General features: G+C 39.6%; 3 protein-coding genes, 2 long non-coding RNA genes and 1 other non-coding gene across 8 annotated transcripts; 4 read left to right on the top strand and 2 right to left on the bottom strand.

Annotated features, from left to right (window-relative positions):
* Window positions 1-3,931: 3,931 nt before the first annotated feature.
* On the top strand, window positions 3,932-4,015 carry Trnal-cag. The gene has a single exon. It is a non-coding gene; the product is annotated as a tRNA-Leu (tRNA).
* Window positions 4,016-4,552: 537 nt separating this feature from the next.
* LOC124321110 (chymotrypsin-like elastase family member 2A) lies at window positions 4,553-6,666 on the bottom strand. Its single transcript, XM_046784019.1, has 8 exons — window positions 6,631-6,666; window positions 6,316-6,458; window positions 5,789-6,208; window positions 5,588-5,685; window positions 5,378-5,507; window positions 5,169-5,295; window positions 4,692-4,756; window positions 4,553-4,576 (listed from the first exon to the last, which is right to left on the bottom strand). The coding sequence occupies exons 3-8, from the start codon at window positions 6,065-6,067 to the stop codon at window positions 4,553-4,555; spliced, it is 723 nt and encodes a 240-aa protein (XP_046639975.1). The 5' UTR covers window positions 6,068-6,208; window positions 6,316-6,458; window positions 6,631-6,666.
* Window positions 6,667-9,283: 2,617 nt separating this feature from the next.
* LOC124321001 lies at window positions 9,284-10,555 on the top strand. 3 transcript variants are annotated; one of them, XR_006914100.1, is made up of 4 exons: window positions 9,287-9,748; window positions 9,811-9,909; window positions 9,966-10,227; window positions 10,292-10,555. It is a non-coding gene; the product is annotated as an uncharacterized LOC124321001 (long non-coding RNA). The 3 variants fall into 3 exon arrangements; XR_006914101.1 differs by having other exon boundaries at window positions 9,288-9,748; window positions 9,988-10,227; XR_006914099.1 differs by having other exon boundaries at window positions 9,284-9,748; window positions 9,811-10,227.
* Window positions 10,556-11,635: 1,080 nt separating this feature from the next.
* LOC124320485 lies at window positions 11,636-12,004 on the top strand. Its single transcript, XR_006913919.1, has 3 exons — window positions 11,636-11,660; window positions 11,732-11,867; window positions 11,946-12,004. It is a non-coding gene; the product is annotated as an uncharacterized LOC124320485 (long non-coding RNA).
* Window positions 12,005-14,334: 2,330 nt separating this feature from the next.
* LOC124320399 (peroxisomal membrane protein 13-like) lies at window positions 14,335-15,130 on the bottom strand. The gene is made up of 2 exons (XM_046783282.1): window positions 15,073-15,130; window positions 14,335-14,981 (listed from the first exon to the last, which is right to left on the bottom strand). The coding sequence occupies exons 1-2, from the start codon at window positions 15,100-15,102 to the stop codon at window positions 14,355-14,357; spliced, it is 657 nt and encodes a 218-aa protein (XP_046639238.1). The 5' UTR covers window positions 15,103-15,130; the 3' UTR covers window positions 14,335-14,354.
* Window positions 15,131-16,543: 1,413 nt separating this feature from the next.
* Window positions 16,544-17,971, top strand: LOC124320365. Its single transcript, XM_046783232.1, has 3 exons — window positions 16,544-17,361; window positions 17,490-17,596; window positions 17,686-17,971. The coding sequence occupies exons 1-3, from the start codon at window positions 16,798-16,800 to the stop codon at window positions 17,876-17,878; spliced, it is 864 nt and encodes a 287-aa protein (XP_046639188.1). The 5' UTR covers window positions 16,544-16,797; the 3' UTR covers window positions 17,879-17,971.
* The last annotated feature ends 1,826 nt before the right edge of the window (window positions 17,972-19,797 follow it).

Here is a 19,797-nt window from a genome sequence, read left to right as displayed (position 1 = left end):
AAAATGCCTCGCCCTAAACGCGTTTTCAAGCGTGTGATCTATGCTGAGTCCTCATCGAGTTCAACCACGAATCCCCCGGTGCCTCCGGTAGTGTCGCCTATCGTAATTCGGGTGCGTCCCGAATTGTCGCGTTTTGTTCCGGCCCCGTTCGGCCACCGTCCCGAAGCCAAGCTGGCTCCGTGGTGCCTCCGGCGGCTGGCCGTTCCGGCCCCGTTCGGCCGCCGTCCAGAAGCCAAGCTGGCTCCGTAGTGCATGCCTCCGGCGGCTGGCCGTTCCGGCCCATTTGTTGTGGAGTCGTTCGTGCGGCCCTCCAGCCCGGTGCGCTCTGCATTTCGCCCATTTGTCCCTACCACGGTGCCCCAGCCCCCGCCCGCGTCGCCGTCAGAAAGGGGACAAAGCGTAGGCAGTATGCCGGCGCTCGTTCCTATCATGCCGCCGACTTTTGTTGCTGGCCATTCTTCAGATGATGGTTTCCCGCCGCCACTGGTGTCGTCGGAGGGTTCCTCGAGCCCTTTCGAGCCGTACGACTTTGAAACCCAGAATTCGCTCGAGGCGAATTATTTGGCCACTTTGCTAACGAGTAAGTATACTTTTTCTTCATTATATATTGTATATATATTCCATTAATAAAAATCTTCTTCTTTTTTTTTTTTTTTTGTTGACTTCAGGCTATACTACGCAGGAGCGTATAGCTGCGTACTATGCTTTTCGGAGGGACATGGATGCCCATTTGGACACTTTGGATGAGGATGACTATACCCTTTCTCCATTTTTATCGCCATTTTCTTTACTATTGATTGTATGTAATGCATTACTACTCTTTTTTTTTATACTTCAGGCTATACTACGCATGAGCGTATAGCCGGGTATTATACTTTTCGGCGTGAAATGGACGCGCATTTATCTACTCTGAGCCAGGACGACCAGTACCGGCTTCTTCCACCTCATCGGGACCTTTGATACTCCGTCTATTTTTTCTTTTCTTTTTTTTTGTTATTTTCGTTGGCTGAACTTTTTATGTACTCTGTCTGCCGTCGAATAATACAAAATTTTCTATCTGATACTATTCGTTTTGCTTGTATTCTCCCCTCTTTTTTTTTTGAATAAATTCCTACGCTCGCGTTTGGACAACTGACTATATTTATATATTTTTTTTTCTTTTGAATTGGTAGTGACCATTTTGCGTTGTGAAGGCTGTCTTGTGCCTATCCTCCTTCTTTATTGGTATTTGCCAGTATCCACTGATGAAATCAAGCGTCGAAAAATATTTCGCTCCCTTCAAGTCGTTCGGTTAGGTATATTCAACCCCCAAGCAGTTAAAATGGATGACAACGCAACAGTGCTAAAGAGAACGTTCGCGTTAGTAGCTGATAGAAAATAAAACGCCGTTGTGCTCCTGGACGTAGAAGCAAGTGTAAGAAAAATTCCAGCGGAAGTGATCAGCAGCAGCAGCGAAGCAGTAGTGTTTCAAACAGAAAGGATATTCATTAACAACAAGGAACAAATGGAATTTATGGAATTTGAAGCAGATTCACTAGTAACACTTCACAAAGTAAATTCAGAAGATGAAGATCCAATACACATCGACGACCTTTACTACGATGACGTAAGCTCGATTGATAGCGGATCGACGGAGCCGAACCCTGATCTACAAGTATTGCAGCTCAACTTCCCCTCGGACGAAAAAGCAGCCTCCCCCTTCCACCAGGACTCTCCAACAACGAATGCAGCGGGGAAATCGAACAGACGTATACGCTCCCCCAATTTTTCTCCGAAGCGAGGAGGAGTACCAGCAAAACAGGAAGGACCTCATTAACCAATACAACCGAGACAGCCGTGAACTATACTGACGTTTCTACTCCCAGGCCCAGCAACTGAAGCAAGCCAGAAAAAGAATGTATTAACCTTAGCTACTTGCAGTAAAGTTTATTATCAATATCTTTGACCATTATTGCAATTTGCTTTATTCATACTTTTGCCATTCTTGCCTTTTTATCTTTCATATAGTGATTTAATATTGGTCTTATATTTAGTAATTTTGTGCTATGTCTCTGTTTGAAGATCACGCCCCTTCCCAGTTTGGAACATCACCAAGCGGGAGAGGAGTGTAATGTTAACTAACAACATATGGCAAAGCCATTAACAAGTTCTTACACTTGTTGATGCGTTCACCATATGTGCATTCCTTATTACTTTAGCATGCATGGCTATCAGACAAGCCATCTTCCGGAGCCCCGTATATAAACCGGGCGTTCCATCTATATTGAGAGTCGCTTGTACGGTCACCTATGAGACGCTTGTAGTAGTGTTACAGTTGTTGTCTTGGTTGTCCCTGACTGTCCCTGTCATATTACCACCTTGTGTCAGCTGACTCTAAATACACCTTGTAGCCGTACCTCTCTTGTCGACTCGCTTTATTGTGATAAGCCATCACACACTGTATTGTTATATTATTTGTCAATTTTGTATTACTTTTAATGTTTTGTCACCAGTAGCACGGGAATGTTTGTTCTCCGTATACTACTGCTGCTAGGCCTATGAATACGCTCTAGGCCTAAACGCTCTCGAAGTCACCGTATGTGATTGCGAGCAAGCTTCTCAAAAGGGAATTTTACAATTTTCCAATTAAGACTGTCAGCCCGAAAAAGATGAAAAACGCACGAATGCAGTCAGCTATTCAGTATATACCGAAAAACGGGAAGAAATTAAATTCACTAGCTATATTTGTGTAAGATGGAAACAAATAAAACATATAACTAAATAAATATACAAGCTTTTCGGTCAAAAAGTGCTCGTGCCAGAAAAAATCGCCTTGGAAACATCATACTTCCAAATTAAATGAATGAATGAAATGAAACTACACGTCGTTGCATTTAAGTCTTTATATTTTAGAAAAAATTAACTGAGTTGGAAGATTCAAGTTTGCTTTCTCGTATAATTTCGTAATTGAAATTGTACGTGAAAGCAAGTGCTGACTTCCAATTTAGATAATTTTCAACACCAGAATCAATTCATGTAACTGAATAGACAAGATACAGTGGAGAAACTGTAATATACAACAATAAGTAAAAGGAAAGAAACAATTCCGATGATAACAACAATAAAGTTATCTCCTCTATGGATTCTCGACAAAAATTCGACCAAAACTGTTGAAACAACCGAGCCCGGAGCCCACTAGAACACGACTAACTGCAGTTACTAGTCAGAATGAAATGTGAGGGGGAGTCAGAGGGGGAGTCAGCAGTGCAGCTGCTGACACGAAATAATCTCAACATGCTATTGGCGGAAGAAATAGGCTATAGCGTATATATAGCTTACTGTAGTTAATGTATACAGCAGCAACCGAAGCTGCTATAGTGCGACACGCATATTTGATGTATCGGGCTACATCGGTGAAGGGCGCGTATAGGCTATAGGCGCGCCATATCTTATAGCCTATTAGGCCTAATATAGCTATGCGCTGGTTGACTCAGTATAGGTAGGCTACATGCCTACATGCTGCTAGCTGGGAAAGTTACAATATTCCTTATGGATGCTATTAGATCCTGATTAAACACAAAGATTAAAAGAATTTAGGCTATACACGAGGCTGAATTGCTTTATATAAACAATAGACTGCACCGATATACTGTATAACAATTTTATACAGTAAAAAACAAACAAACAATAGATGGGCATGTCCATCGCAGCACGGTGTGTTAGCTTGTGTTGGTTAGAGCGCCGTGTCAACAACGCAGATGAGGTCATGTGTCTTCAATCCTATTATAATATATAATATTATATTATTTGTTGTCTTTATTACATAGTATTTATGCGTGTAAGGAGTTTAAAACAAACCAGCATGAAGTATCAAGTAAGTTTGTTTAGAATTTATTTTTTGTTGCTTGATAACAAGGCGGTTTATTATGTATTAAACTTGACCAAGAAATATGTCAGGATGGCCGAGCGGTCTAAGGCGCTGCGTTCAGGTCGCAGTCCAGTTCTCTGGGCGTGGGTTCGAATCCCACTTCTGACAATCTATTTTAATTTTTGAATTGAACAAAAGAGTAATATAGGCCCTACAAAGACAATGCAATGTATAGATTAATTGAGATAAGTGTTCTCTAAGTCTTAAATTCTGACAAAGTACCCGCAAAGAACATAGAAATTATTTATGGATTTTTCTTTTTTTGTTTGAGTCATTTCTGCACTTTTAAAATTACGTTATAGTAAACCATACTCTCATGTGAAGAAACTATGTATAGGCCTAGAAAACCCTATCTAATATAGGCCTACATTTATATAGTTATAACTAGTGCTAAAAGCCTATATTGGATGATGTTTCCGGTCTTCACTTCAGCAGGCCTGCACGATGAATCGTGCTGGTATTGAGTAGGATATAGTCATACAGCACTAAAGCAGAACGCAGATTCATCTCGACAACTGTACATATGAAGCTCCCATTTGAAACGGTAAAGATGAAAAAAAAATAGAAAGTTCACGGCAAAGAAAACTTTGTAAATAATTTAGATATTTTGGTTTGTGATCGATCGTGGGCATCATGCAGGTAGACCTATAGAACAGTATAAAGAACAGCCTAATGTACCAATTCGATTATAATGCAATGCATATTTCGTTATAAATGAGATTTCTGGCTAATTTTTTCAAGATGTACAGTACAAATGTCACGTTGTTCTCTGTATATATAATACAGCGCTGTTGCTAGCTATGGAAATAAATGCAGCCACAACTTGGCCCCAGTTTTCTGCATCCCTCCCTCTCCTTTCTATAGCAGCTATTCAAATTTATGATACTGTGTATATAGTATATCACATTTCCAGTAGGGCCTATGCCATGTGTTCTACGCACTTGGGTCTGCTGGGGTTCTTTTTTTTTCTGAAAGCCGATTCTCTATTTTGCGTGTTACTGGTTCGGTGGCCATCCAGCAGCAGTGTCCGAGACTCTCGAATTAGGTATTTCATTGATTTTTTGAAGAAAAAAAAGGTTGTCTTGAACAAAGTTTCCAGCATGGTTCCCACCGTTCCTTTTACGGCGTGGAAATGCATAGCCATTATTTTTAAAGAATTTTTAACGTTTTGTATGATGCAATGTGAATTAAAACCGCTGATATTGTGAATGCATGCGGCCTAGGCCTATATATTGGACGAGAACCCAACACCCGTACCTACCCAAAACAATCGCATCTTGGTCGACGTATTGGTCGGGGTCTGCACTGGCAGGTGGCAAACAAACAGGTGCAACTGTCCTGGATAAAACCACAGGCGCGTCCAAAGTAATGATGGCTATGTCATTGGCCTAGATATATTATCAAAATCAAATATATATATAATAGGAGTAAATCAAATGTCAAGAAATCTTCTCTGATTTTGAAACTCACAAAGGTGGCAGCATTGAATTGGCCGTGAAGAACAATATTACTGACTCTCCTCGTCATTGGGGCGTCGAACGGGTTTATTGAATGCATCCCAACCGAAACGGTCATGAGCATCGTGTAAAATAAAGGCAATCTTTAAATGCGAATAAAAAGGAGAAATTCTTTAATTTAGCAAAATGTTAACTAATAATTTTATAAGTACATGAATTTTACCGTTCCAGGCACTGAGCTGCTAATAGCACTTTAGTGTCACTAATCAAAACTCCAGAACACGGTTGCTGGCCAAGTCCAATACTAATGGCAACTAATACCTATATCATTAAAAATGAATAAATGTATAATTTAAGAGTTGCAATTAACACAAGGTTCAATATAGGCTAACACGATTCAATATGAAATAAGTAATTAATGCACCGTGAAAGGCCAAGCGTTCTTTTTGGCATTTACTCCGCCTGCGAGTCTTTCACTGATCGATGACCGTGCTGCGGGCATGGTGGCTGGTCCAAGGCCGCACTGAATCGCTGGAGTTGTTAGTGGTATCGTCGTCGTTGCTGTCGTGAGACCTTGTTTTAGGCCTATGTCTATTTGGTTTACCCCTTGCTGTTCACCAACGTCGGCAAGCTGCCTATGAGGCACGACACCTGCTGCATTGAGTGATGAGACTTTGCTGTCCGTATGAATAAGGCCATCCATTGAACATTATTGGCTGCGGCTGGCGATACGTCATTGCGTAAGGATTGAATGACGACACCGGAATGAATCCTTTGGAATTAGCAATGTCTCCATCATAGTTCTTGCCTTGGTGCAGCAAGGGAGCATATCCCACGCCAGTATCTAAATTAAAACAACATAATACATCCATCAACGATTAAGCCAATATAATATTACTACGTATACAAATTATGAATAATAAGAAACACGATTCTTTATAAATAGCCTACAATCGATGATGGTGGCATCACTTGTACGAGTGACACGAGGAAAGAGGAAACTTGACGCTGGGCTGCAACAGCTTAGTAGAGTCACGACAGCAGCATAGACTTTGATGTTTGTTGAAAAACCTTTTTGGTCGCCCATAATTTTCCTAAATATCACGCACTGTGTTATTAAATAATTATAGCAAAATCCGGCAAAAGCCAATTAAACATTTCAAAATGAAAACAGCTTGTTCGTAAATTAGGTTTTCATCTATAGGCTTACTGAAATTCAGTTGACATGCTAAATCCTAAATTTAACCTTAAGTTTGATACAATTACCTTTATTTTTGCAGAGAGTTTTGTTGTGTCCACTTGGAGGAAACTAGTAATTTACTTTCGAAAAGTATGCTTCTTTTTATATTATACGGGATTGCGGACGCTAATGAAAACACTGCTGTGAGACCGCGCCCATTATGTTGTTCAACTGGGTTTGATTTGAGCCACCACCCTTTGAAATAACGAAGAGGTGATGAGGCAGCAAGGACGAGAACTATAGATGTCAAAAATGAATATAATCATTGTCGCACAAACGACAAGGAGAAGCGAAACCTTCAGCAGGTGTGATTACTCTTAACGTCGCGGTATTACAATCAACTCCCAAATTCCTAGTATTTTTGTAATGTTACTGTTACGCCTGCTTGCACTCATCTTTTGACCTTCATCGTGAGCGGAATGCTAATAAACTTGTTGTAGACTCATTATTATTAAGATTAAGAGATTTCATTATTTCTTTTTAAGGGATCTCATTATTTGGACCCCTCTATATTGGCTGTCGTGAATATTTGTCTTTTGTTAGAATACCGCACCTTGTTCCAAAGTGTCGCGGGTCATAATCAAAATCAAAAGAAACAAGTTTTCCAGCAGACAAATCCTCTCCTCTTGGCTCTCCACATTGTAAAATATATGTGGGTGTGGCGGACTGCATGGTGGTTCGAGTTTCGCAACTCGCACTTCATGTTTTAGTTAGAAATTGTTTTTTAACATGTTGACGTGTATACTGGGTGATCTTTTGACGTGACGAGAACGTGAATTAATTAAAAAACGAACGTGTGGAGACGAGATGGACGAAATGAATAAGGGGACTGAATCCGTACTATTATATTAGCTGGGTGATTGAAGATTTTTGTCGGAATTCGATTAAAAATGGGTGAAGCCTTCAACTATACTGGTACAGTAGGTAAAGAAACTGGAAACAACCTCTTGTTTGCTGTTGCTTGTATATAGGGACCGGTGGAGATTATAATTGCACATTTTTTTTGCAGCCTACCGTGCATATAGTAATAGGAAACGGTGAGAAACACATGTATTCAAATTCAACACGGAAATGATGTTCTTATATTGGCTATAACGTTTTTTTTTCAAAATTTGCCTATAGTATTCAATCCTCCAGCTGAAAGTGAAAGCACTGAAAGGGGACATGCGGGGACAATACATGAGGAAAATACGGGAAGATATACGTGAATTTAGCGTCTTCAAGATCAAAATACAAAGATCAACCATATCTGTATTAGGCGGTATTAAGACTTGTTTAAAACCATATACATATTAGGTAGTCTACTTAATCAAGTTAAGTTGGTAAGATACATGAGTAATTAATGAAATCCATCACATATTATTTTCCCTATTAGTTACGAACTACACGATAGATGTACCATTATAGAGTTAGAAACAGATTTTCTTTGCTTCTTTAATAGGGGGATCAGTAGTGTATGGTCTGCCATAGTCGTAACATTTGGTGACGCAGACTTCAATCAATTCAAATGAATTAATCAACTCTTCATTTCCCCATTGACCTAGAAGAATCACGATCACAAAAAGTAACATAAGAGCTTATGTATCTTTCAATGAGTTTATCACGGATGATGTTTTCTCTACCATTCCGCGGCATTGAAATTAGATTTCCTGTTCCGCAACACTGCAAAATCAAATTCGAAAGGAGCTTGGTACGACACGGATTCATGCTCATTAGTTTATTCATGCGTGCAACAACTCTACGTAAAACTGGAGAACAATGAAACGCTAGTTAACTTAAATTGCTGGTATATAGGCCAATTCTTGTAATGAGTTTAGTAAAATGACCAGAATATATCTGTCAGCATCCAGTCCGTTTTCAGTCGCTTTGATTTTTCTTTGATTTGAAACTATATGTGAATCAAATGGTGCAGTGACCTTATTTATTTCTGTATCGTGTTCTCTTGTTCCGACTAATTTTCCCTCCACTGATATCCGATAGCGAAATAGTCATCATCGTTGGAAAAAAAAAAGTTTCCCAGACTCATCTTGTATAGCATAGCCTCCTCCCCCCTCCCACTCACCCTCTATACACATCGTCCCCAGCTCATGTGACTTCTTTTCTAACAGGAAGTTAGGGAAGGAGAGAAGTTAACTGCGCAACTTCATCAAAGATGCTGACATTCCGCATTTTCTGTGTTAAAGGAGTCCGGTGCAATTCACGGTTCCTTATCGGTTATCCGGCAGTGAAGTCATTATGAATACGGAACGAGTTTTTATTTGGATTCAATTCAAAAACGCCAAAGATGGCTAATCACAAAATCGGTAACAACAGTGGCAGCAAGAATGACGGACAAACAATCGGCTGGGAATGACATTGGCGATTAGCCTCTCGTAAATTTATTCGACTGAGGACAATGGTCTGGGCTAAACTAGATGGCTGGCCTTGGTGGCAGCATGGTAAGTCATTTTTGAATTTTAGAAATTCTGATCGTGTTTGATGCCATTGTTATCCGTGTTATTTAATTTATTCACTTTTTGATATACGTCAAAAGGATCGTCGTTGCTCACAATGACTGACGTGGGCTGCCTCCTCCGAGAAAACCGACCAGTTTCTGGATATTTTGGTTCGGCGGCCATCAAACCGTGTCCGAGGTTCACAAATTAAAGAAAATGAAACTTCAGTCATAGACAAAGACCACTGGTTGATGCTGTCCATAAGAAAATTAACATGGCCAACTGTCGCCAGAATTCTTGCTACCCTTCCTCCGATTTTAGGTATGTAGTGGACAAAACGTACAACAGAGGGCAGGAGAAGCATTCCTATCATGTTCCCTATCAAGTACTGCGTCCGACCAACCGTCCGCCAATGTTCGTGGAATGTTTGTGTCTTCTCGACGTCGTAATTGTTCGTAATGTTTGGGAAATTTTCCGTAAAAAATGTCGTTGATGAAAGAAAAGAAGAAGAGGCACGATACAAACTGTTTTATTTATGGATGTGTTGAATATGACGAAAACTATGTCGGTCATGAGGATTGGGAAAAATTGATTCCCATGTCTGGGTTTCTACTTGCAAATTGGCTCTCATATCTGTGGTCGTAATTTTGGCATCAAACCTCAGGATGATCTTCTTTCGAATCTCTTAATTGCTCCTAAGCTAAGAGAGGTATTTCTTATAACAATTCAAAATGCCACACATAATATAACTTATGTTATTACACTTTACAGTTAGGCAAGAAATGATCATAGCCATTTACTGGCCCAGTAAATGTAACCTGTTTGCCAATTGCTACAATGGAAATCATCGTTCTCATGCTTCAAAGAAAGGTACTTGTATTGGATGTTTTATAATCAAAGCATTAATTGATACTAATTTTCTGCAGACATACCCATAAATTCAACTAGTCCTTGTGAATACTGTGATGGATGATTCTCATCTCGGCATAAGGATTAGCTTCTCTCAACCTGCTCATTTATCCTACTTAACTCTCAACTGAACACAAAACTTCAAGCATGAGCTCATTCCTCAAAAGACTTGTTAAGAGAACAACTAATATTTTCCAAAGTAAGCTCTGAAGAAGCAATTCAACAAATGAGCCAACAGATGACCACTTCTACAATTGAGAAATGCACATCAATGGCGTGGTATGAAAATTTAAAATTCTCAGGAAACATTTTAGTTTGCTAAACGTTCTTTTCACGTTCACAGGAAACCTTCTTGCAAGGTTGACGAAAAATGCAACTCGAAGCAAAGGTGCGTGATATGCAGATGATGGTATCACTCAATTTTTCGGTTGTCGAGAGGCTATGAAAATGCCTTCAAAAAACATATTCTTAAACTTCTAAACCTAAATTGGCAGATACATTATGTTCTGCACCAGGCCATTTCCAATTTGCCACTTCTACATAGCACTCTTCGAATCTTTTGAGTGTACTATTGTTTTTTAAAATATAAATTTTGTTGCATTACAAAGCTTTATATGTAGCACAATGAGTGACTTAAATTTATTCTGGTTGACAAGGAACTTACAGAGAAATTTGTTCGAAAAGTATTACAACTGAAAGCAATCAAATGTAAAATCACCTGGGGGTTAGAAACACATTTAACCAAAAGACATTTTCAAACAATAAATAGAAACAAGGTTATCTTTCTTGCTAACTCCAAAACTTCAGTTCAGCCAGGTAGACTGGGGGGCACCAGCATTCAGAATTCATTCCACTAGCTAAAAGAACTATGAATGTTTAAGATAGTTATCAACTCTAAAACAGTGTATATAAAATTAATGACAACTTCAATAAATATGTTGACGATAACTTTGCTTAGGATTTTCACCTCTAAGTCTAATCAAAATGACAACAAATAATTTAGCAAAAAAAAATAAAAGAGAAAACACCATTCGTCTGCAACAGCCCTTCGTAGCATTGGTGTAGTACACTACCTTATCCGCTAGAGGCAGTACAGGCATTCCTATCACCCGGGGTCAGTAGGGATAGGGCTAAAAGGATAGGACATGCGAAACCAGTCTTCTTTATCTATGCTTCAGTTGAACGTTTTTTTTTTAATGGCCATACTTGTCAACAGATGTCATCGGAAAAACTGGGTGGTTTTGTAGATGTGACCGATATTGGCTGGCCTGTTAAATCAAGCTTGCAACAGCCTCTATGAAAGACGAGTCTTGGAAGCCCGCGGGTTAAATACAACTACACATTTTTATTGCGTCACGGCTGACAAATTAAAGACGTGGGCTATCAAACTCTTGGGCCTTGGCGTCGTCAAAGAGCAACAACAGTCGAGATGGTAATTATTTTTCTATGAATACGTCAACCTTTATTATCAACAAATTATTCCTGTAAAACAATTCCAGTGGTCTTAGACGAGTTTTCCGGAATTGCTGCAACGTTCCATCGATCGGATCAAAGACACCAACACCAAGTTGAAGACGATCGCCATCGAGAAAAACGATCCTGTCAGTGTTTCAGGGCAGCAACAACAAGAATGAAAAGAAGAAAAACAATTCCGAAGAATAATATAAGAGTATAAGAATCTCTCTTATACGGCCCGCGGGATTGCGACATTGGTAATAAATCTTCGTCTATCAAATTGCATCTTTAATTGTTAATTCAGCACGCCAACATCTTGTTACAACAGCCGTGGTGCTGGACAGGATATCAAGGCAGGAACTTTGGATATGGATTACTTCTGTCTCGGCTGTCACGTGGAAATTATGGGTCCGTGTATGGAACATCCGCTTTCCTTTGGAAGTTTATGCAATCACGAATGCAAGGTGATAGTCTATTCTCTTTTCCCCAATTAATTATGAGCGCTGAATAATTGTTTTTTTTTTCTTATGTTATTTATGCAGAATGAACTTCTAGCAACAAGTTACAGCATTGGCGAGGACGATATTTACGTAAGCGCTTTATTTAATTTGGAGTTAAATTGAAATGCTTAGAATAATTTCTTTATTTATTTTTAACAGGTGAGTTGTGCCATCTGTGGTTCCTAAGGAGACTGTCTGGTCTGCGAAAAATGGTTCGTTTTCCAGGTATATATTACAACTTAGCTTAATTTTCTAAAAACTTTTTCCTTCAAAAGACAACACAAATTGATTTATTGTTAATTTATTAATTAATAGAGTATTTTGTATTACGTGGAGCTGCTAGTTGGCGAGGGATCGATGTCCGTTATCATGCAAAAGACGCCGTTCTTTTGCTTCCCCTGCGCAAGTTTCACCATTAGAATAATCCCACGGCCTCCTTCAGCCCCGCTCCGACTGGGCCTTAAAAGTATTTTACCTTTTTCACTAGCCATTTTACAAAATATTCTTTAACACTTTATTCTCCGACAGCTGAAAAGCTTCCTCCACCAAGATTTATACCCATCGACATCTGTCCAAGAAAGGGCAACCTGCTCTTCGAGTCGTAGTACTCCACCGACAATCTCGGAGCCGTCAACTATACGCCGTTAATTCACTGAGACTTGATTTGGGTCAGTATATTGAACCGCTGAAATATGTGTTATCATTTACAATGAAACTGAGTTTCTCATTTTTTTGCAGAGTATGGAGAGGTTTTTTTTTCGATTTTTTTCACGTCAAGAATTGCATCGAACGTAACAATGAGGAAACGCCACTCTTGTGGGCCGTATAGAGAATGTCGCCAGTTACCACATAAACATTTCGAGGTTGAAATTCTATATTGGAATCTGCTGAGAGAGCTAATACATTTTCTTTTTTTTCAGATTTCTCCAGATGGAACCGATCACATTTGATATGAAGGATGCCCAAGGCTGCACCAAACATCGTCTGGTGTCCGTATTTGATAAAATTAGAAAAATAATTTCAAACGTAAAGCTAAAGGAATTTTGCTTTTATTAGGAACATAATTTCAATCCGCAATTGGACGAGCAAGTCATCCACAACGACTATTCGTCCATTTCCAATTTTCCGCTCAGCCGAGAGACTTTTTTCATCAAATACCCTTGGATTCTTGAAGATATCGTGGTATAAACATATTTGAAGGCTCCTCTCTTTTAAAATAAAAGTTTAACTGTACGTTGTAATGCGATGCCCACAGGCCATAAACCAACCCCTGCCAGCCAACTGGTAGGAGAAACACGACCGGATGCTGTTTCAGCTCGATACCCGAAGCAAGACGAAAACAGTTAAAAAACTAGCCTATTTGGAGCATTACTCGGTCGTCCAGCTGACCCAGAAAACGGCCAAGAAGAAGAGGAAATTGAGCAGCTCGATCTCCGCCCTTGTTGGAGACTTCGCGAAGCCGTCGGCAGTGCTGACAAGAAGAGCGACGGAATAAGTGACGAAACGGGTTACGTGCTGTTCTGACGGATCACGCCACTTACGCCCGATCGCAGGGTTTTCCCAAGTCGTTTCCGGAGTACGTGTCGCATTGGGAAGAAGCTGAAGTGCAAGAACGTTTTAATAATCGTAGTTTATCAGTGTCTTTGTGGATTCACATTTTTCAACCTGTTAAAGTTGGCCCGTGTCGTTGGTCCAAAATAAGCCGTTGATTTTATTGACTCTTTCGATCAGAATATACAGTCGTGGCTGAAAGTTTGTATACCTTGTGCTCAAATACACGCCTTTTTACTCTGTATTGGCGGATAGTCTTAGCCTATCGCAAAGAAAAGAGGGTGTTATTTGTTCAAAGTTTTCTTTGTTAACCCAAACCCCTCTACCCCCTCTTTACTTAACTCTACCTCTTAACATCACTAACTATTTTACCGCGATGCGGCAGATGGTTAAGCAACCCTTTTACCTGACGTTAAATGAATACAGAATAAGGCTGATAGACAGATTCTATGAATTTCCACTATTCTGTCACGCCACGGTTTAATTCTAGAACTCTTGCTAATCAAGCGTTCGTAAATTTCATTTTGCGTTCCGTAAAAGGGTTGCTTAACCGTTTCCCGTTTCGCGGTAAAATAGTGAAAGATGTTAAAGGGTAGAGTTAAGAAAAGAGGGGGTAGAGGGGTTTGGGTAAACAAGGAAAAATGCGCACAAATAACAACCCCTTTCTCTTGTGATAGGCTCACACTACCCGCCAATACAGAGTAAAAAGGCGTATATTTGAGCACAAGGTATACAAACTTTCAGCCACGACTGTATATACGTTTCTCACCTTATTTTGTTTTTTAATCAAGAATGTAAACTTTAATCGTGACTTTTCCCTGAACAAAGAATACAATGTGTTGGCGGAAAAATTTGAAATTTATTTTTACAGTTATGAACGATTTATTTGGAAGAAATTAGTTAATAATCTGAATCGATTCCAATATCGATGTCACCAAAGCCACCTCCATAATCACCATAGCCACCTCCATAGTCACCGTAGCCCCCACCATAATCACCATAGCCCCCACCGTAATCGCCGTAGCCGCCGTAGTTTCCTCCGCCGTAGTCACCGTAACCATATGATCCGTATCCGCCATAATACGGATATCCGAAGATGCCTCCGAAGTAATAAGGATAATAAGCACCTCTCACGTACGGTCGGCGGTAGTAGGGTCGGCGGTAAGACGACGAAAGGTAAGGAAGAAAAAATCTTCGACTTCGACTGGATAGTGCAGGGTTGGGTGGAACTGGAACAGGCGGCGACTGCAGCAATTCAGATTTAGCTTCTCCGATTAATTCAGACTTCTCCGTCGCATCTTTTCCGACATTTTCGGGACTAGAAAAAATTTCTGTGTTAGGTTCGTCGGGTTGTCCAGGCTGATGAGCTATTTTCACGTCAAGTTTTGGATCCGTTTTTCTGCTCTGAGGTGAAACCAGTGGAGTGTCTTGATTGATCGCCAAGTCTTCCGGATTCTGTTGGTCCTTTTCGGTCGACCGGCCTAACACGACAGCGCAAAAAAGTGCCACCATATACACACGAATTATCTGCTAATAAATAAAAAAATTTAAGTTGCTTTTAACATGTTTTTTTCTTTTTTTCTTGTCAATCTGTTTACTGGCATGCAGTGAAACTCACCATTTTTGAAGAACTGAGCGAAAAGAACATTTTGAATGGTCTTTTTATTTTTTAACCAGGTATTTATACCTGGTTAAATTCGTCGTTTTTTCGTTGGGGAAAACCAGTTCGAAACGTTGAGCGTTTAGTACCATGGAAAATAATCATAGGAATATATATTTTGAGCTCTAGAGAATAGCATCAAGGGGGTGGGGGGCGACGGCCGACGGCAGTTGCCAGCACTTTCACATTTCACAAAATTTTTGAAGTTTTTTGAATTTTTCATTACGAACTTATTTGTCGCTAAACTGACGAATCACTTACGACGAGTGCTAAGTGGTTCAATTTAATTCATTTCTTTATGTCTTTCGATTAAGAACACCCCATCAAATAAATTCAATAAAAAACCAACATAAACCCATCCGTAATACGCTCATTATCGTCAAAAAAGCAGCATAATCACCATATGTATGTTATCACGCTTTGTGTGCGAGCTACATTTTCCGCGAGTTATTCGGGTTAGAATTTTCCGGATGGGACATTTGACTACAATACGGATGTAGCAACACTTCTTATTCATTTCACAGAGACGGGCTGATGGGCTGATGTTGCTTTTGGCATTTTTCTTGGTGATTGAAACTCGTTCAACGAACCGCTTCCACATATTTTTGGCGCCCGAAGAATTTTTACGGTGGAATGAGTGATTTCCGATACATAGACTAATCCAGCAGCATCCTGATCGTCTAATTATGCGTTCGTACTGATGCATCGAATGAATTTCATTTGAAATCCATCTCACTTTGAGGCGACCTTGAAAGATTAATATTACGGGGCTGGCTCATCTCCAGGTTCTGATGTTGGTCGGGTTCCACCGGTCCACCAAGTGCAACAGAAATAACAAATGTAAACAGCAACAACCCAATCATACCTTGAAAAAGAAGTGATGATAATTAAAAACATATTTTGACGAAATACTGAGCGCCGTGTAATAGCCTATACCGTGTCGAATAGTTAGACTTGCCATTGGAGGAAGATTGAGAAATCCAAATCACTTTCTTTTTCTTTCTTCTCTTCGATGTTTAAAAAGCTATTGGACATCGTCGTCTATGCGTCGCGCTGAAATCCGAACGTTGAAAACACTTTCACAAATTTATACAATTGTGTTTCATGACTTTCATCTCTGGAGAATAAAGTCAATTTTAGATAAAGACAATAAAGATTGACATATTAATACCAATGGTGGCACTATATTTAGGCCTAAAATGCAGCTATTCTAGAACTCGTGCTGCACATGTGTTAGGCGTGTGACATATGATGTAGCCTTAATCTTGTCTCTCTCCAAGAACACAAGACATGTAGTACGCATATTTAAATACAAAGAAGTTGGTTCCTATAGGAAGAAACCACAATATCTTGACCAAAATAGATTGCCCCTATAGACCATTTACAAAACAAAAGTCGCTGAACTCTAAAGGTCACAGATGGTCACAGGTTATTGCCGCGCCAAGAAATGTAGATGAAAAGAGCGAAAAGGAATTTTATGACTGCTAGCCCATCTGCTTCTGATGGTTGGCAACCTCAGAGCAGGGCTGGACGCTCTTGAAATTTGACGTCAAATAATTTATTCTATTGATATTCGGCCTCGAATTTTTCAATTTATTTTGCATGTGCCTTAAATTAAAGTTTTGTTGAGTGGAATAAAGTGAAGTAAATGATGGATTATAGTCATCATCCACATAATATGAAATGAAGGGAACGATTGCGACTCTGTGTTCACTTGTGCTCTTCGCGTGTCTATGTCAAAATTTTACATTCAGTGAAGTGCCTCTTCGACAACAAATCACCAGTGAAGTAGTGGATCAAACGAAACAACAGCCGGAAGAATCAGAAGAGGTTTCAAACGGTTCTGAGGACTCCGACTCTAGGCTAAAAATAATCCATAATGCTGAAATTGGGCTGGCAATGGTGGACGCACTATTCACCATCCAGGAACTGATTGAAGATCGTGTCTTACCTCAACCGAAGACAGAGGAAGACATTTTGGAAATCGTCAAGCGACTGTTGGAAAAGCTCATCCGTCCCAACGACGAAAGTCAGTACAAGAGAGTAGAGGATATCATTTCCCGGGCCCTGTTCGATGTGGAGATGTCAGGCGGCCGGACAAACGGCGGTGATTCAGAGTTTCAAAAATTGATGTGGCTTGAACGGGCGCGACATTTAAACGGCGAGATTATTCTACTAATGGAAGGCTTGCTCGGCGAATCAGTGGCTGGCGCTGATTTAATGGATAATATCAAAGAAAATCTTAAAGTAAATGGCAGATAAATTTCCATATGTTTTATTTTTTTTTTATTCATAGGCTATGTTTTATTATGCTACATCTTTTTGCTCTGGGAGAGCTACTTTTGATACTCACATATATTTTTTTTCCTATACAGTGCAATGTCACACAGATTTCTGAAAAAATGAACCGATACGGCAATCTGATCAAGACCGGGCTGATGGCCTTCAATTACTTCGCCATACTTGGACAGATGCCAATCGTGTAAGATTATTTGCTATTCGAAATATTTGTGAAAAATTTCATAATTTAAACGTGTAGTGTAATTTTTATTCTATATTGACTTTAAACAGGGAAATGAATCGTAGGAAGGCAGCTTTCCAGCAACGCAATGGCAAAGTGGCGGCCCGGAATGCAGAGCTTTCCGAGGAGTGTTTCCAGTTTCACACGAAATCCAAAGCGAAACTACAAAATGGACCAAATAACCGAACAAGTGGGAAACGTTTCCTCGATCCACCCCGTTCTCATGCAAAACACGATGGATAGTTGCCTTCTACAAAGAATTTCCCCCTTTAATTTCAAACCCACCTAAACCCACAAAATCAAAATGTTTTGAAAAGCGCAATAAACAGTTGATGCATCGTCTCCATGTCAATTCAAAATCGATTGAAAATATTTCTAGTTATAATATATTTCGTTGCAAGGTTCAAAGCCGCACGGTTGCATATACACAGAATATACAGCATGCATCGTGACATGATGTGCCGATGGCAAGGCAAGTTGCATGCGGTTGCATGATGGGAATTTATTAGCCTTGTACCGGCAACCAATAGGCCATATCGGACAGGTCAAAAGTTTTTATTAGCCAAGCGGTTTCCATTAGTTATAATAGACGCGGTCGGACCTCCGTGTTATAGAGATTGCGAAAACTGGCTGCATTTACTGACGACGAATTTATTTAATACAACAGTCGAATTCACCGCAGGTAAACGCTGGGGCTCTAGGGCAACACAATAAACGGATGTGGCTTGACTCAATTTCGTCTTTTGGTGGAAGCGACCTTGGCCGTGCGAAGTTTGTGTTGGAAAAATTTCGCACACTTGTAAATAAATTCTAAGTCAACGGATATATTAATTTAACACCATAAATCTTTTTACATAAATCTATATCCCTTCCATCATCATAGTATAGTTTCAGATTACAATTATGTATTGTAATCAACCCTTATAATATTTTCATTTCTATTGTTACAGCGTTTCGCGTTGCTAATATTATATTATATACAGACCATTTGGTTATTACTTATTAGTGGTCGATACAATTAATTAAAATATCGTACTAATATTAACTAGTTTCAAAATAGTTAATTTTGTAAATGTAAAGTGAACACGAAAGTTTACCACAGGGAAACAAGAATTCTGTGGTGTTGGTGTTCGGTTAAATAATTATTAAAGAAAAGATATCGCTCGTAAGAGGATCGAACTCATGACCTCCGCGTTATTAGCACGGCGCTCTAACCAACTGAGCTAACAAGCCGTGTGAAAGTTAGTATCACCAGTCAAATGATCCTTATCGTAATAGGCTATATTTAATATTGTACATATGTTCTTTTCATATATTCCACTATGATGTATATAGAACAAAAAAATATCTTAATAAAAACACGACTAAGTAGCCTATTTACTCCTGATTTCCTCCCACTTCAGAAGTAGCCTAAATGTAAGCATCAGCATGAATTTGAGTTCATAATATTAATATTTGAAATGATTTACTTTTCCCCACAGGAAAATCTGAAAGATCTTGGCTCTTTGCCAACCAGTAAGAAGTTTTTTTTTCTTCGTCGCCGCTTCTTTCCCCTTCTAGCCCAAGCCTATGCAGCAAGCCCAAAAGTCTGGCTTCCTTGATTCGTTTGCCCCAGCCGGATAGAAGTAGCCTACAAAAAGTAGTGCACGTAGCGAAGGGTGTTCTGCACGCATGGGAGTTTTCCTCTTTAACAATTGTTTTTTAAAGACTTTCTTGCTGCTGTCCCGAGAGGTCAAACACCACAAAAGAAAACGAACAGCACTCGGGGCTCATGGCTTGCACTTGGTAGGCCTATAGTATAACAATGGCTTTTGTTGTATTTCTCGGTATTTCTCTTTGCGTGCTGAACTTTAATCTATATATAGTCTCACGTGACGTCTTGTGAGAGAAGAGCATAGGCTATATAGAGCCGCCTTTCTCAGGTCTATATATTGGAACGCCTACGACGGGGCCCTTTGGCTTTCCCTGTAATTCTTATGGGATAACAGCCGATACGGGGGTTGATTAACCTCGATTTTGATAGAATAAATCATAATAACAACGATTTATTTTTTCAGGGTTGTTTTTATATAATTCCCTTGGTTAGTTTTTAATATCCATATGTAATTTGAGCTAATTCAAAAATTAAGTTATTCTCAGCAATGGCAATTTTCCATAAGCCA

Source organism: Daphnia pulicaria, chromosome 1 (genome assembly GCF_021234035.1).
Source record: "Daphnia pulicaria isolate SC F1-1A chromosome 1, SC_F0-13Bv2, whole genome shotgun sequence".
NCBI lineage: Eukaryota > Metazoa > Arthropoda > Branchiopoda > Diplostraca > Daphniidae > Daphnia > Daphnia pulicaria.
This window is presented reverse-complemented; position numbering and strand designations above follow the sequence as displayed.

Coding starts and splice junctions, on each gene's coding strand:
- LOC124321110 (XM_046784019.1), bottom strand. CDS start 6,067: ATGGATGGCCTTATTCATACGGACAGCAAAGTCTCATCACTCAATGCA. Junction 4,757..5,168: donor CCAAGATGCGATTGTTTTGG/GTAGGTACGGGT, acceptor TAGAAAGGAGAG/GGAGGGATGCAGAAAACTGG. Junction 4,577..4,691: donor CCATAGCTAGCAACAGCGCT/GTATTATATATA, acceptor TTGGTACATTAG/GCTGTTCTTTATACTGTTCT.
- LOC124320399 (XM_046783282.1), bottom strand. CDS start 15,102: ATGTTCTTTTCGCTCAGTTCTTCAAAAATG. Junction 14,982..15,072: donor CGCTCAGTTCTTCAAAAATG/GTGAGTTTCACT, acceptor ATTTATTAGCAG/ATAATTCGTGTGTATATGGT.
- LOC124320365 (XM_046783232.1), top strand. CDS start 16,798: ATGAAGGGAACGATTGCGACTCTGTGTTCACTTGTGCTCTTCGCGTGT. Junction 17,362..17,489: donor ATATCAAAGAAAATCTTAAA/GTAAATGGCAGA, acceptor TTTCCTATACAG/TGCAATGTCACACAGATTTC. Junction 17,597..17,685: donor CTTGGACAGATGCCAATCGT/GTAAGATTATTT, acceptor GACTTTAAACAG/GGAAATGAATCGTAGGAAGG.